Raw genomic sequence first — 17,071 nt, forward strand, 5'->3', positions numbered from 1 at the left:
CAAAGCCGGCATTCAGAATCCCAACAGCGCAAGCTTGGCATCACGTCTCCCTCTTTAGCAGTTGCCTAAAGTGTATAATTAGCATATGCTATTTTAGACAGCGGCGTCCCCGTCTCAACACCCCGCTGTCTTACACCTTTCTATACTTAGCCTGTAAATATCTTTGGTTAATTTGGTGTCACTTCACTTTTGACAGGACTCAGTGGTGTAAATTCATTTTAGTGTCATCAAGCTTGCACGTCTGCTTTCGTTTTTACAACATTGAATAACACAATTGAGATTGTTTTAATAATATTAAGGCATAACAAGCAAACACGTATATAAAGCTTTTTTTGTAAATGACGCATAGAGGGGTTTGTGGTTCATGGGAGCTGAATGTTCCCTTTACAATGAATAAAACTGGGACTGGCTCATGCTATCAACTCTGCATTCCCTTCATTTTCCTTTTAAATCTAGAGTTAAATTTGAATCTCAGCAGATTTAAAGTTTTACTACTTTACACAGATGTTTACTGATAAAGACATAAGTGGCTAATTGATGATGTGTGATTTGGGAAAATCTGATTTCCTTTCCTCTGGTTGATTGGAGTTACTAGTAATCACAATAATTAAAGTCAGTCTTTATGGATACAGGCAGCGGGATGAGAGGTAAAAATCTGCAGCCCATAACAATGGAACCAACTCACATTAGAGCTAGAAAAATGAAAGGGTATACATTCAATATGATTTGTCTCATTTAAAAACCAAGCCTTGTGATGGTATGTTGCAGAAATACTTTTCTTGTGTAACCTTAAAATGACTCTTTCGCAATAAGTGGCAAGGATATCCTAAGAGTGGAATATCTGCAGTCTTGTGACCAAAATCACCAATCACCAATCACAAGAAACATCTGAAAAATGTATATGTGCATTTTAGAACAAGTCAAAGACTATTTTGTTCTTTTCACTTGCTCTTCATTGCCTCTGGACCATTAACCACTGTAACGTATCCTATAAAGGGCCATCACACTGCGCTGCTTTTTAACAAAATGAGCACTAGTCAATCTTACATACTGGTGGTTAAAGTGAAAAAGGAGTGACGCACAGCCTCGACAGGAGTCATCCGTGGCTGCTTCTGAATAGTGGGAGGAGCTCCCGTGTGTGGTGGGAGGGGCCTCGGTGTGTTGGGCGCCTGGAGGTAGAGCGCAGTGCGAGGCGGCGTCAGGCAGAGTGCGGACCAGCGGGCTCACAGCTGTCACCCGAGAGCTTTAGAAACTCTGGATTTTCTTCTGACAATTCATGGAGGAGGACTCTAAAGTTAAATCTTATTTTGATTTCTGCGGGAAGTTGTTGTTGCTCGGCTGCGTGAAATAGTGTAAGTACTGTGCTTGCAGAGACTACCCCCTGTGTTCATTAACTGAGTGGTGCTTTGGCTCTATAAATCATTGATGTGAGAACGCTGCAGTTTTGGTTACACATTGCAAAGCTGAGAGGATAACCTGTCATATCCCTGCTGGAGAACTATTTAAAGACATTTCATGACGAAGCCTGTGTGGGATTGGTGTAAGTTTCTCTCTTTAAAGGGAAAAGTGGGTGTGAGCGGACACAAAATAGACCTCTGCCCTCTCCAGCAGGTCTTTATCGCAAGGTGATAGCAGTGCAAAGGGTGTCATTACATACCAAGCTTCTGTGTGTGCTGCGCTTGTATTTGTGGGTGAACGTGTGTGTAAGAGCCACCCTTGCCATTAGAGATGTTGGTCTTGGACTTGTTCACTTTGGAAACACAGTTATTTACCCGGGTGTTTTCATATTTAAAGCTTCTGTGTGTGTGTGTGTGTGTGTGTGTGTGTGTGTGTGTGTGTGTGTGTGTGTGTGTGTGTGTGTCTGTGACTGGGACTGGGGCCTCTTTCCACAGATTGAAGCTTAGGCAAAGTGGCAGCCAGTGCACACACATGTTTTCCCAGCCTGGAAACTGTGTGTGAATCCAGAGCAGTGTGGAAAATCTGATGGGCGAGAGCAAGGACATAATTGTCCACACCAAGTCTTAATAGGCACAGTGAAATTAATTTTAATACAGCCACAAGACAGAAGCATCAGGTGTCATTGTGTGGAATTCTAATCTCTCACCCACACGCTGCGGGCAGCACAGATGAGGCTACTGTCAGGTGTGTGGGTGGTAGTTAATGGCTAGAGAGCATTAATGGAAAAGTTTGGTCAATTTAAAACTCGTTTTGACACGTAATGCCTTTTACTTGAAAGGCTCTCAGGCTCCTTCCCCAGTGTCATTAGAGTTTACAAAGCAAGTGTTTTGTGAAGAATTGCTTTTTTTTTTAGAGTTTTAGTGTTTGCATATCTTATACTTAAAGATAAATCCCAGTCTTGTCATAAAACATACAGATATGATGTGTTTTTATAACTGCAATTTGTTAAATTTTACTATTAATAGAACAACCCTTAACCTCAAATAAACAAATAAACTTATTTCCTGATTTGTGGGGAATTTCTTGTCTCCATCAGTTCTTTAAAATGAAAATAGGTATAAACCCACCCTCAGACACAGATCCTTGTGATCAACAAACAAACAGAGTTCATTTAGTGAGTGGTTGATATTTTTAGGAGGAATATAATCAGCCGTGCTATCTCGTTTGTGACAGAGGCCTTTTTGTTTTTTGGCCTCGTATATGGAGATTTATCACTCTGCTGTAGGAGAAAAGCCTGTCTGTGCTGACCTTGGCCTGCTGTTTTCTTTTGGTTTGATCCACAAAGAAAACAGCTGGCGGTTGCATTCTGGATACCAGCGGCCTTGACAATGAACTGCTTGTATGATGCTGTCAGGAAAGCTTTGGCTCGTTGGTAAAGCATGGTGCCCATAATATCAATACCGGACTGCTTTGAGAAAAAACATAAATCACAAAACATGGTGATGGTCACTTGCAGAGAAAGGATGAGTATATCATTGTTTTAAAGTTTTACTGGAACGCTAAATAATTTGCACACTGATGATTTATATGATCCAGGGCTGCTCTGCATCAAGTCTGCTGAAAAGAATTCAAGCAAATAATAAATCATGCTCAAAGCAGTGAGCAATCTGTTGCAGATAACTAAAATAAATCATACTGCATGTCACTGTTTTATCACAGGTGGATTCCCAATCCTGGACCCATATACACGTGGTTCCATTTTGTCAGCAAATATCCCAAGGGCATTTTCTCAGCATTATTTCTACTCTGATCCTTCTCCTTCATCTGTTCAAGTCGACTATCTCCCTGTAATTGCGCGCGTGAGGGAGAGACATTTTCTGGATTTTCTTTCAAATGCTGTTTTTCCCTCCATATGGTTTAGTGTTACGCATGTAAGTTTAGATTCCTAGGCTAGAATTTGTGTCACAAGAGCATAGCTCTGACTTGAAACTCGTACTGCTATTTCTCTCAAGAATTTCAAAGCATGTTTGTGTTAAGCATGCCGCCCAAAGATCGCGAACTTCCTTCAAGACCAGAGCAAAGCTTAGTGCAGTAACACATCAAGAGCGAGAGAGAGAGAGAGAGATATATAAAAACGACAATTGTTTTTAGCACAAACATTGTTTTTTGTTTGTCTGATAGTTGAGATTCAAAAATGATTTTGATTTTGGAAGTAGTCGTTGTCCAATGATCCAAAAAGTCTTTTTAGTAGCTGTTCTGAATCTTCAATAGTTTTGGACTGTGCTGACTAAAATGAGTGAGGGTCAAGAGCAGAGGAGGAGTAGGCAGTGGAGTGGCCATCCACTTGTAACCTAAAGGTTAAATACAGGCCATCAGGGAGTCCTATTACTGTGTACTCTCTGATGGGAACACAGCGGGTTCCTCTGTTTATTTCCAGTCCAGCACTATGACACGATATGGGAAATGACTGTGGCCATGGGCTGAGGCCAGATCTTTGTTTTTGTTTCAGTGACCAACATTCACCGAAAGTCATCTATGTATGAAGGGTTCCCGGATCTTGCCTTGTTTTAACTGTACACAATTCTTTGATAAGGCTTTAGGACACCAAGTGTTTTTGCATCTATTTCAGCGTTCGTTGTGTGATGGAACGCAAAAAAGTCATTTCAGAGTGTGTTTCCATAACATTTCCCCTCACACGTTATTCTTGCATGTCATATGTTCAATAAAGCCTATTTGAATCCTATTGGCTATGTGTAGGTCTGCACACCGCTGACACTGGACAGAAAGGATGACTGTGAAGTGCCACACGCAGCAAACGTGCATCAGGTTGTTGTTAGCGGTCGGATGTGTTTGTGTGCTTCCTGACATAAGTACGAGAGTAGGACTGATTAATGGGATCAGCCACCAACGGGCCTTGTTTAGCAGCCCGTCCCTCCCCCACCGCTGTGATTTGATATCTCTGAGCATTCCAGCTTGTGCCCTTTAATGTGCCAACGCTGCTGCTGAATCTTTCAGAGATTCCTGCCGTGACTCTCCGATCACACGTCTAGTTATCTCACTGTAAACAAACTGTTCTTCATTTTTCTTTATTAACAAGTCGGTTTCAGTGAAATTCTTGAGGCCCATTGCTTGTATTCCCTCTTCTGACCTTGGACACAAATAGTGTTGGGTGAGTCACATGCTTCTTAGTCAGACATCTTTGCTGAAAGAGAAACGTCTAGAGGAAGATGACAGGTGGGAGGAGTGATTTCAAGTTATTTCTAGATCCATAAAGGTTACGGGGGAAGGCAGGGGTAGTGTGAGTTTGCACCTTTCATCCCTTCCGAACACTTGTTCCTTTAATGTTGTGGAAGTATGCAATGTAACCTGCCCTGCGCCGTTTTGTGTTCGCCGCCCCCCCCTTGTTGATTTATCCCAGAGTTGGAATGCTAAACACTTCATCGCCGCAAAGTCTCTGTCAGATCGGACCTTTTCAGGGCAAAACAGGGAAAATCTGATTTTAGTTAGCCAGATGTTTAGTGTCTATGTTACACTTAGACATCATCCAAATTACTCATGACTAACCCTATGTTTGACTACTCATTAAATAATTCAACTTTAACTCCAATTTCTGAATGAAGGGGAAAATGACAATTATATATGACTCAATGAGAGATTGTCATGGGTCTAACGCATGGACTGTATATAAGAAGTGGTCATTGTCACGTCACCCATGTGTTTGTGCGCTGCCGTTTCGATGCCTCTAGTTCTGTATTTTTGCTGTGGCCATTGTGGCTTTTTGCCACCAGAAAAGATGACACTTCTCCAAAGATTTGTAGGAAAAAACCTCAATAAGAAAAAACACACTGCGTAGGTTTAAAGTTGTAAGACGAGAACGCAGACTCCCAAGACAGGACAATGCCAAAGTACCTTTCTCACTAGGTAGCTACACCCTAAAGCAACTCCTCTATTTCACTCAAAATAGGACCGTAAGCTACCACCATGCTGTATTTAAGAAGACTGCAAACAATAAATTGAGACCGTAAACACAGTTTGACTTAAAAATCAAGTCATGTTCTAGTAAGTAAGTTGTCTCTTGCTGGCTATTTGACAGAATGCGTGTTGAGGGCACTTCCACACAGCTTTACTTTTCAGAGCAGGACGTGGTCTTAATCACATTTGCTTCCTTGTCGGCCCTTTGCAGATGAGCCTTCAGTGTCACTACGCTTTCCTAACATGATACTCACTATCACTCGATACGTTGAACATACAGTGCCACCCGGATCAAATACTCAATTACTCACGCACCGCCCTACTTGAGCATACTTTTTATGAAGTGTTCCTGTTGAAATCTTGTACAGATGGATCTTTGACACTGTAACATGATCTCTCTTTCTCATTGATGCATTGCACCTCTAGTCCAAGAGATAGAAATAGAGATAGAGGAAGGGGGTTAAATGTAACAGAGACAGCAGGATAGCAGACTAAAAGCTTCCTGTGGCAGTACAGAGTGTAAGCCAGACATGGCAGACAGGCTGGCAGGGCAGATGTTTTAGGGGAGAGGCACAGTAGATCGCACAGTGTGAATAATTCATCATAAGGGATTGAAGATGTGATATATTAAGACACAGCACACAAGGCGTCTTACGGCCTCTTTCAGCACTTTTTGTGCAGCATGAGTGGCTGCAGGGCTCAGATCCCCTCTGTATCTCTGCTTTCTTTCTGGCAGTTATCCTGCAGAGTCTGGGCAGTCCAGGAGACAGTTATAGATGTGTGGCTCTTGGTCTAGCGAGGCCACGAGACATCTGGAGGGGATGAAGCTGTTCAGCATGCAGGTGCCGTTTAAGCTCACTAACTAACCCTGTCGGTGCTATCCTTCGCAGTATCACTTCTTCTGTGGTCACTGGTTTAGGTGACAGAATATATGTTACCTCGTCCATCTCTATTTTGACAGGGAGTAAATGCCGGATATGAAATTATGATCTTACACTTTTTCAGTGTCTTAACGGGACAATACTCCATAAAGTTGACTCTGTGGAATAAAAATGCATTAATATCTGCTGATAAGATAAAAGCGTTAACAGTCGGTATTCTAGTGTCTGTATTTGTCCTCTTTTGTTTAGTTGCGAGTTGTCATCATTCACTTGCCCCAGAGTAAAGTCAGAGTGCAGAAGGAACTTCAGTGCACCCTTTTGGGTTTGTGGAAATCAAGTGAGGAAAGATAAAAAAGGGTTAGAGGTTTACCAGCATGACTTGAATGTTTTCTTTAAACATTTAATCTTAGACATTTTTATAGAGAAATTCTAAATGGGCCTTCTTGTCTTAATACAGAATTCGTCCAAACCCTTTATTCTTTATTGAACTAAATCTGAAAGTAAAAAATAATGTTTTATCATCCAATCAATTGTGTTTTAGAACGTTTTGTCCATCTGGTGGCAACATCATTAACCATTTGTTACCCACGTAGTTGAAGATGTCTAAGGAGAGGTCACAGGCTCTGAAATCTCAGCATTTGAGTAACGGATCATTTCTTCTCCATCTTTCCATGACATCAGCTCCATCTACACGCATCCAGCTTTGAGGGCCTGGGCGCCGTGTGGACGTGTCAGGAGATTGTATCTCAGAATCACACGAGTGCATGAACTTCAAGGTTCCCTTTTCACATCATAAACACCGTTCCAGCTTTTAAAACTCTTAACCAACAATTTGGCACAAAAAAGGTTTTATTTTACTTGACTCCCTTTGGATGAACTACTTCATACCATGTGCACAGCGGAAGGAAATTATGCAATATATTATATCTGCCTGTATACCTGTATTCAAGCACACTGAAATCTGATGCTAATCCCCTTATTATGCCTCTCTGGTTAAATAGAACACTCAGCGGGCCAAAGATTCTACAATATGAGCCCCAAAAGTTTTCTCTGTGTTAGGCTACGTGCGACGTGTGATTAAACACAAATCAGAAAGGACATAAGGAGAAATGTTAAGTACGAACATATTAAATTAGATATAAAATGTGCAATGCTACCTTGAGAAAGTTGCCCTTGACAGCTGCATGTGCATTGTCTAAAGGGCGGTACTCTTGAGTGACACAAGCCCGCCCCCCTCCCGAATGGTGCAGCCGATAGGTCAAATCCCGTCTATTTGGATGTTGGTCAATGATTGGAATCTTTCCCAAATATCTGTGAGCTAAAGATTCACCAAATGGTTTGAATGACTGGGATACCAAGGCCTAAGTGACTCCTCAGGACTTGGAGGGAGGAATGTGCAGCTCACTATTGATCTTTACTAAGTGAGATCACTGCATGTGGGGGGCAGCCCGACCCACTCTGAGACCCCACATAAAGGCGACACACAACCCCCACAAAGATATTTTATTGTGGTGTATCTGCCTTATAGAGAGAACAAATTAACAGAATTCATGCTATATCAGCTATGAGGGAATATTAAGGATTATACATAGAGATGAGTAGTAAATACCACTGGTACACGAAAGCTGATTTTCTTCTTCTATTACTTCATGTCTTTAGTTCTTCCCATGGTTTAGATTTAGCGAGTACCAGACAGTCTTCACATGATCAGATTTTTGATTTCATCTTAATGTTGTTGGAAAACAGTACAATGTAATACCATCTGAATCCATTAAACTATGTCTCATAAGTATAATGTGACCATGAAGCGATGCTGGGTTCAGTGGCATGTTGAGGGAAGGGAATATATGCAACCAAGTTAGAAACATATCTGATACTATTTGTGTTTATTAACAAGTTGAGTACAGATTTCACTCTGCTCCTTGTAGAATGCCAATGTTGATGAAAATTACTTTGACCACAACTGGATTATCCTTGAAACGGTTCTCACAGGTGTCAATTGAATTAGGCTGTACAAAGAGTGATTGAACATGATTATATCTGCTGGGATGAACACACTGCTCCCTCTAATGAATCCTTGCTTTTGATTTTCAAAAGGGCCAAACAACATGACAGCTGTTTGGGATTCACACGGCCTTTAAATAAACAGTATTGAGTTTCAGTGGCACATAACATCTTGTTTGAAAAGCGATTCACATGTTTGAGGTTGCTTCCAGAGTTTGCAGCTATCCGGTGTAAAGACGAAAAGTATTACTATTCGTGTCTGATAAAGATGTACCAGCGTCTGCTTTTACAGTTACGGAGCGCACACCTGGGCTTTGGGTATCGGCCGATGCAAGTGTTTAATTAATCAGCTGGCTCAGTGTGCGGATTCCAGTGTGGGATCATTCTTCTGTGAGTAAGGCAATATCAGGCTTGACTTAAACACTAATGGATGGAGACCTGCCCCGTGTTGACGTAATACTTGATTCTGCCAATAACGTTGCACTAATCCACTGATCAACCATTAGATTATTTTATTAGCTGTTTTGTTAGATCTCAAGGATAAACTTAACGAGTCTGGGTGTAACACTGAATGTAAACAACTTATTTATTTACATGGGTCAACTAAACACCTCTGCAGTCAGACTTGTGACACCTTGAACATCGAGTCACCCACCAGTCCCAACTTTTGACTTGCATTGTCCTTCTCCCTAAACTCTTCAGTGTTATTTGAGTGGGGTCTGTGGTTGCCGTTGATTGGCATGTAGGGAAGCAGAACTTCTGAGCCTTTATCGGCCTCACGCAGTGATGGATGTGTGCAGCTCTTTGCCCAATGGCCTCTAGCCTGAGCTGCATAAGCCTCTAAGCTACTGGAATGTGTGCTGCGTCTTGCTTCGGACGCCAAGGGAGAGAGGCCACGTCACTTTGTTTACGCCTTCCATGAATGCAGCGCCAGCCTAATCAATTTGAAGCTAGTTACATATTTCAATGCACGCTTGTTGCTGATTGACTGGTGCATCATTAACATGGAACAAAATACTATTGTTTTACATTATCTTTTAGATAATAGACAATAATTAAATTTGAAGTCAACTGCAAAAAAGTGATGTGAAATATGCTGAATTCAAGGATTTCTTCGCATTTCAGAAATGTTGGCTTGTATTTTATTTTAAATGATTATTTGTCACGTTTTTATCTATTTAGTGTTTAATATATGCTGTGTGTTGAATACTATATCTATTAAACGCTATAGACGTTGGTTTGCATAATTACAAATAATGTCACAACAATTGTATAATTCCTTTAATGGTGTATTTATTATATTTTGACATAAAATAATATTCAATTGAACCTCTGCATAGCTGTTTATCATAGACTTATTTACTCTAACAAATGAAGATAATTAAGGTAAACAAGAAAAAGAGAGATAAAGTACCTCAGGTTGATGCCGTGTTATCAGGGGTTAATATTTCACTCCGGTGAATTCAACAGAATTTTATGGCAAACAAGTGGAGACATTTAGAATGAGAGTGAGTGTTTCAAAAGGCCTGACCTACTTAAAGCAGCCAGAGCAGAAACGGCTCCTCACATGTGTCTGTCAGACGGCAGGACACCTAAAGAAAAAACTCAGGCCCTCCATCTTAAACGGGATTTTACTGTATTTTATACATTAAACAATTTACTATGTGTTTACATTTCTTTCATAGAATATTTTGGTTTACAATCACACTTTCATTGGCTGGTCCAAACTACTTCACAACTTACTATGAAGTGACTTCTGTACATGACACTTCTGTTTATTTCCAGCATAATGCTAATGGAACGAAAACAACCAGTGTAGCCAATCTTAAAGCATTTTCTCCCTGTGTGTAAAGGAAAAACGGTCAAATACTGTAATTGCATTGCAAGAGATTCATATGTATATCTCATCACCGCCATGTAGTATTAGTCCTAAAAAAAGATTTTGACATAGAAAAGCCCTCAAAATGTCCTCCTCATCCTTATGCTGCCGCATAGATACACGTGAGACGTTAATTGTTAAGTTCGCATGCAGTGCTGAGAGGATTTTAATTTTCCAGCTGTAGCTGTTACTGAAAATGTAACCTGTATCAATTTGTAGGAAGTGTCAGATCATCACCTGGTGCTGCAACGTTGAGATTTAATTTGACATGTACTTGGAATGGGGAAATCAATTTTTAAGTAAAGTGAGGCACCAGGTTATTTATTAAAGACTGGTATACCCAAAGTCAAGGTATGGGTATCGGCACTCAAACATTTGGATTGTTGCCTCTTTAACATTTAGTAAGCTAATAAGAAGTGTAAAGAGTCTTAGAGGAAGAACCTAAAGATGAAGTCTAAACCTCTTCAACTTCAACTTTGTTCAAGTTAAACTTGACCAATAATCCAAGTATTGCTTGCACAGCCGTTGTGTTGTGTGTTTTATATGTCATAGTATAGATATTTATTATAGTACAAATAATTGTGGTATAAGGAAAGAGGGCCGCAATAGGGCTGGTTTTGCCAATCCAACAAAGGTCAGGATGTATCATGTTGCCTTTTTTATGAGCAATGTCAGAGATCGCAGCTGGAGCAGGATGCAGGGAGGACTCAAACGCAGGGTTTCCGATGACAAAGTGCTCTTTATTCCAAAATCAAGACGTGCACCAACGACGAGTGACAAAGACAATGACGCGACAAAGGACAACTGGCACACAGGGCTTAAATACACAAGGGAGGTGCAGGTGATTGGACACAGGTGGAATCAATCAGGCAATCACAGGACAAGGCAGGAAGTGTAGTCACCCAGGAACACAAGAGACATGAAAACTACAAAGTAAGACATAGAGCAGACCCAAACCGTGACAAGCAATACAGATCAGTTCTAATCATGGACTGAGTATCGAAATGCTACGGTGATTGATGAAGAAATCAGATGTCATTTGGATACTAAATGCATTCAAACCCTGAATGCTCTCTAAGATGTAGGTCGTGACAACAGTAACACCCACTGTAGAAAAGAAATAGGCCATTTCAGCACAATCAACAGGGCAGGCAGCTTCCTAAAAGTGGATCAGCTTACACTGGATTGTTAAAAACTGAAAATACTGCAACGAGAGAGAAAAGTACACTCAGCAAGTTTCTTACAAATGCCTCAGTGTTTACCGTGTTGAGGGGTTTATTAATGACAACACATGAATAGTTTTAAACCAGGTTTATGCCTTGTCTGATGTGTTTTGACAGGGAGACTTGGCTAGAGTGCCAGGGATTAGAGGGTACAAAGCCAAGCGAGGCAAAAGACCCTCACATAGTAGTGAAGAATTCATAGAATTCGTTAGTTAACCTCAGATGATTTCCATCTTCACAGATGCATACAAGTACCAAAAAACACATGTTGAGGTGCCTAGAAATACCTGTTATTGTCATTAGAAGCAGAAAAAGGTTTCTTTGCCCTTTCATTTGCCTCCCTGTCGTTCTTTCCCCTCTTGACTCTTAATGCACTGTTTCTGTCTGTCTCAGAGCCCCCGCTGCTCATTTTTCATCCACAGCATTGATAGTGTTAGCAGGCCCGAAGACAGACCAACTTTACATTTCATCAGCGAGCTGCTTCTGCTGGCTCCACATCTGTTATGGAAATTAGCACGGAGGGGAAATTGAATGAAATAGAATATCGTTTCAATTATATTCACTTCTGAAACCGGGTTGATTTAGGCACTTGTAAAGGTTTCAAAGGCAGAGGTGATGAAATATGCTCATCCACTTTCACAGCCATATAGTAATCTGATCTATCAATACATTTGTAGCGCCTGATAGCTTCATATTTGGGAAGTTTTAAGGAGCAGTGCTTGTGATGAAATTCACAACCTCTGACCGCGTGTCACAAACCCCAAGGGAGAAGCAAGCGTGATGAATTTAACTTCCCTGAACTGTTAAGTTCAAAATGTCCCTTATCTCTGTTCAATAGTTTAATAAGATTTTAATTAGGCAATTAAAAGTCTTTGGAATAGCATATGGTCATAATTACCGCTGTACGGTTCACTCAGGGATGAATGAGCCTTTAATTACTCTTAACTCGGTCTGGGGATTGGACTTAAAATGGGTCGAACAGGAAAAAGAGAGTCTTTTTTTTCATCTTCACAGTTCCCTAATCAGAAATACAGACTTCTGCATTAACGTTGGAGCAGGTTAGGTTGCGGCAGCTATTCAGGAATCCATTGCTATGTTTGTGCATAAAGTCTTGTTGTTCAGATCAGGTTGCACAATTCGTATGTAAGAAACGTGACAACTATTGAAGACATTATTAATGTTTAACGTTGCTAGGAACCACGAGTAGTATTCCTAATCTAAAGCAGTCAACTATGTAAACAGAACACGGTTTAATGAATACATCTATGTTTGAGGATTAGTCACATTAACGCATAGATGAGGCAGAAGTGCTGTAATGTCTTACTCCCAGATTGGTCTCTTTAGATCTGAATGAGTAGAGGTGCAGATCTGTGTCAACACCATATTCCCACAATGGTCACCTGTCACATCTGCCAGCCCGTCCACATGTGTGGGCCCGAGTCCTGCGTTGTCTGAGGGTTGTGGCGTAAGTGGCCAGCGTGCGTGCGTGTGTGCGTGCGTGTGTGAGTGTGTGTCAGTGCAGGTGGCTTCCTGGGATGGCGTGCAGGCCAAGAGGTCGTATTCATCCGTCAACACTATTCCAGTCAACAGGCTGTGTGTGGAATCCAGGCAGCCGTGACCCTCCTGCTCTACTCGGATGGCAAATGCTGATGTTGGTACCACCTGTTTCTGCTGCTATTAATAAGGCTCACAGGGTCATATAAGTAGTGCTGCAATTGGACAGTCTCTGCCATTCAGTGATATAGTGATATAAGGTTCTGTATACCAGGAATTGTTTCTATATTTGCAAAAGCGTAGTCTGGAAAATGATTACACATTGAGATATAATGAATTTCCCTCACTGTTCCCAGCCGAGCATTCATCATAGCTTCATTGAATGTTCTCTTCCCCTCTTCAGATAATTATTTTGACTTTACGGTCTCTCAGAAATATTGCTTATGCGGGTGATGGGCAAATGAGCAAATGGCCTGTCGGTCAGAAATGAGCCAGTTTTGTCTCACTTACACTCAATACAAAATGCACATTTGGGTCAACTTTGGTTCCCTATTTTTTTTTTAAAGCCCTAATTTTTCACTTACTGTGCCGTTCTGATCATTCAGGTGAGGGAAGAAGCCCTGATATGATGAATTCCTCAATCATTGCCATGCACAGATGCTTTGCAGGCAGCGTTGAGGTCCTGTTGAACTTTATTTGCCCCAGGTTTCGCCTCTCCAGCCACATGCAGGCTACCTCCCCCTCCCGCTGATTCATGGAACTGGTTGGTTTGGTCTCGGCTTTTACAGGAAACTCAGTTAACCTTCCTCAGAACAAAAAAACGCCCACTCTCGATTGCATTCTCGGTAAAAGACTTATGACATATCGGTTTTGATTGGAAGATCAAGATAAGCTGTAATTGTGTCACCTGGATGTAAATTCACCAGTGAGCATCGATCAAAGCTAAAGTTTCTGCCAACAGAATTGGTAATAAATGACTCAAACCAAACCCGAGCGTTTGATTTGAGCCTCAGTGTTTTATTATCTGTGGTAGGTAGGTGCGACAGAGATAGTGATTATGCTAACTGATCTGATGAGGCAGAAACGTTGCTGCAGGGGATGCAGAAAGAAACCATGCAAAGCATTAGGAGGAGATCATAGACAAATAGATGGGAGAGCATCGTCCATAGCTGGAGCACACTGTCACATCTGTGTTTGGAGTGAAAGGGATGATTCAGTTTATGCATCGTGCAGGAGAGAGCAGTGAAGAGCAGAGTTGCATATAGATTTTGTGGCTGTCAGAGGGGCCCTTGTTCTCTCACCACCTACCCGGTCGGATTCGGCTTGATGCATGCGGGACCTTCTTTTTCCAACTGTCACACAAACCCTGAATTAATGTTAGCTTCACAAACCGTGTCTCATTTTGAATTGCTTCCCACAAAGGACGATAATGACGCTCTTGCCCACCCTCCTCGTCGATTGCTTGTTACAGTCGGCTGACAAATCTCTCCAGCTGATGGCGGAGGGCATTATGCACAAAAAAGTTGTTTTAAAAGCTTTTGCAGTCACGACCATGAAGACTCACATTCCAGCCGCCCTTGAAACTCTTCAGTGTCCAGACTTGATCATATTTTGTATTATTACATTTTTCACATCTGGACTGCGCACCAGTGGTATTAGAAACAATGAATTTTAATATATTTGAACTCTGATTGACGTCTACATTTTTTTTTCAGAGACATTAAATAAAACGCGTGCTACAGACTATTTCAAACAACTTAACTCAAAGCAACAAGGCGCACTTTGTCCTTAGCCTCACTAAGTGTTCTTCAACCTTTTGGAGACTGCAAAAGAGAGCACGTCTGCCCCTATTTCTCAAAGTCCAGCATGTGCCTGTGCTGTAGAAATAACCCTCTTTCTGTCTTGTTCTCAGGCCTTTATCGCTCCTGCAAACGCCATCTTTCCTGCTGAGAGTGGGAGATGTCTATGTTTGTAATTAGAGTCCGACTGCTTATTGACGAGAGTCGGGAGCCCTTTGCTAGAAACCGGGAACCGCCTCACTCACTACCTTTTCACTATTGATTGAAATAAGCCGCATGAAAATGAATCTCCTGTTGGTTGCGTTTAATGAGGAGCTCCCTCTGGCAGTTGTAATGGAGTGATTGCAGCTGTAACAGAGATGTCTGTATTGAATTCTCCTTCACATCTAGGCTCATTTAATCAGCATTATAGGGACGATAGTTGTCTTGTGGCTTTGTTCAGATGTTTTCTTAAGAATTGCTTTTGAAGCTGAAGGGTGGGCGAAAAAACAGCAATTTTAGAAGTGAATTGGCAGTGATTGATTTGAGAAAATAACTGAGTTGCTGGCCTATGGAAATATTCAACCTATGTCCTTTGCCTTTTGGAATTCTTATTTCCAACTGCAAGCATTCATATCTAAAGGCTTGTGGGACCTACGGGTGTCAAACATTTTAAAGTATCAGGGGTTATTTTGTACAAACACCATATCACCACTCACTAATTAAACCAGGGTTCAACCAAGGAAAAGCGTGAGACAGAAACTCCTCTATTACCTGAGCTGTATTGGGTGTCGCAGGTACGTGCAGTTCTTTGAAGGAGATTTGGATACGGTTACTTTGACAGCCACCGACACATCAGGCAACCAGATCCAAGTGTTGTGCTCAAACACGTCCCATATTCTCTATTCTGTCCTTTTACAATTAAACTGTTGAATTTGATGTGGCATTTTGGATTGTTTTGTGTCACGAGAAAGACGTATTGTTCAGTTGTTCAGAATGGTACTAAAATATGAGGAACTGGAGGAGCCACCAATCATATTTGTCTTTAGTATTCAGCCGTACAATTTGTTTATTGCACAAATTGCACATTTTAAAGGTAATTAAATATGATAAAGAAGAGCGGAAACTGATTCATAATTTATGAGAGTAATTGCAGATGAGTTTGACAGATTCATGAATTAATTCCCCTTTTCTTTCTAGATCGGTAAAGAACTCTAAAATGCAAATGTATATGTTTTTACTCAATTCTTCACAGATCTCAGCTGAGACCCGGCAGTGCCGCGTTTGCATGGAGGCTGACCGGTGGAGACGTTCTGTCTTGTACTGAGGTCTCAGATCTTCCTTCGAGACCAGCATCATCCTCCGTGGGCCTCAGGGAGTTCCCCGGCTTCACCACAGTGCACAGGCCTCCCATTCAAGGAGCCTTGGGCTGCGGAAAGGGAGCGAGAGGGATAGAAAACAAACACGGCTTTAAAAAGACGCTCCTCATGAATTCCCCTAAAACCTGAAAGGCAATAACTGCAAGTTGGCTGGAGGTCCTACGGAAGTTTGAGGACAATGGGTATGGCTTGGCTCTATCTCACAGCCTACACTGTCTTCCTGGTTGGTTGCTTCCACGCAGCTGTCATGGAGAACGATGTCACGCCACGCCTCACCTTCTCCTACAGTAAGTTTTTAATTTAACTTCTAACTTCTGGACAGTTGAATTACTAAATATTTTCTTTTTGTACTGCTCTGGGAGTGTCTTTTTCACTATTTGAGCCTGTGAGGTCCCTCAGGCTTCAATGTCCTGGAATCTGACAAATTGAATGTCACCTAAATATCACAACAGAAACAGAAGCTGTTTTCTAAACTATTTACCATTTAGTGTTTCTACAATGCAACAAAGTAAAACTATTTTACCTTCACGTCCTGGCTACTGCACGGATTATGTAATCCCCAGTGGTGTCCCTGTTCATTAACTCTGTTAAGTAAAACGAAGCAAAACACTTGATATGCGTCACTTGTAGGAGCTAAAAGGATTTATATGGGTGAAATCGTGTTTGTCTACACCATAATGCTTATAAATCCCTACTGTGAATAGCAGGGTCGCTCTGTTGAGTACCTACAGGTCAGACATAATTACCAAATTAACAGGCCTATTGTGCTGCGATTTACTGAGGGCAGTCTGACATAGTCTGACAAGCCCTGAGAATTATTGCTCTTTTTTATTGTGTATGGCTGTGTCTTGTTGCAGAACGTCAGTACAATCTTGATAACACATATGCCATATGTCATATTTAATCTTTTAATATGGAGACATTGTTGAGTCCTGTGTGTTGGATTTCTGCACAGTATGATTGGATGAGTTTTCTTGGTAAATGGTTGCCATAGCCACTAGTGCTAAGTAGTGATTGCATCATCACTGATGCTATTATTCACTTGATGTAACATTGCACTTGA

At 41.4% G+C, this 17,071-nt stretch overlaps 1 protein-coding gene across 3 annotated transcripts in view; it reads left to right on the forward strand.

Moving 5' to 3' along the window:
• sema4ba (sema domain, immunoglobulin domain (Ig), transmembrane domain (TM) and short cytoplasmic domain, (semaphorin) 4Ba) overlaps positions 1–17,071 on the forward strand; it is a 41,490-nt gene that overhangs the window by 5,472 nt on the left and 18,947 nt on the right. Inside the window, exons 1-3 of one of the 3 annotated variants that reach the window (XM_062562852.1) lie at positions 1,197–1,352; positions 1,893–13,008; positions 15,885–16,295. In XM_062562852.1, the coding sequence (XP_062418836.1) occupies positions 16,187–16,295 (109 nt within the window). In that variant the 5' untranslated portion in view covers positions 1,197–1,352; positions 1,893–13,008; positions 15,885–16,186. Of the gene's footprint in view, positions 1–1,196; positions 1,353–1,892; positions 13,009–15,884; positions 16,296–17,071 lie in introns of those variants that run through there. The other 2 variants (XM_037451402.2, XM_062562853.1) reach the window with 2 other exon arrangements.

Source organism: Pungitius pungitius, chromosome 6 (genome assembly GCF_949316345.1).
Source record: "Pungitius pungitius chromosome 6, fPunPun2.1, whole genome shotgun sequence".
In the NCBI taxonomy this organism is placed as follows: Eukaryota; Metazoa; Chordata; class Actinopteri; order Perciformes; family Gasterosteidae; genus Pungitius; species Pungitius pungitius.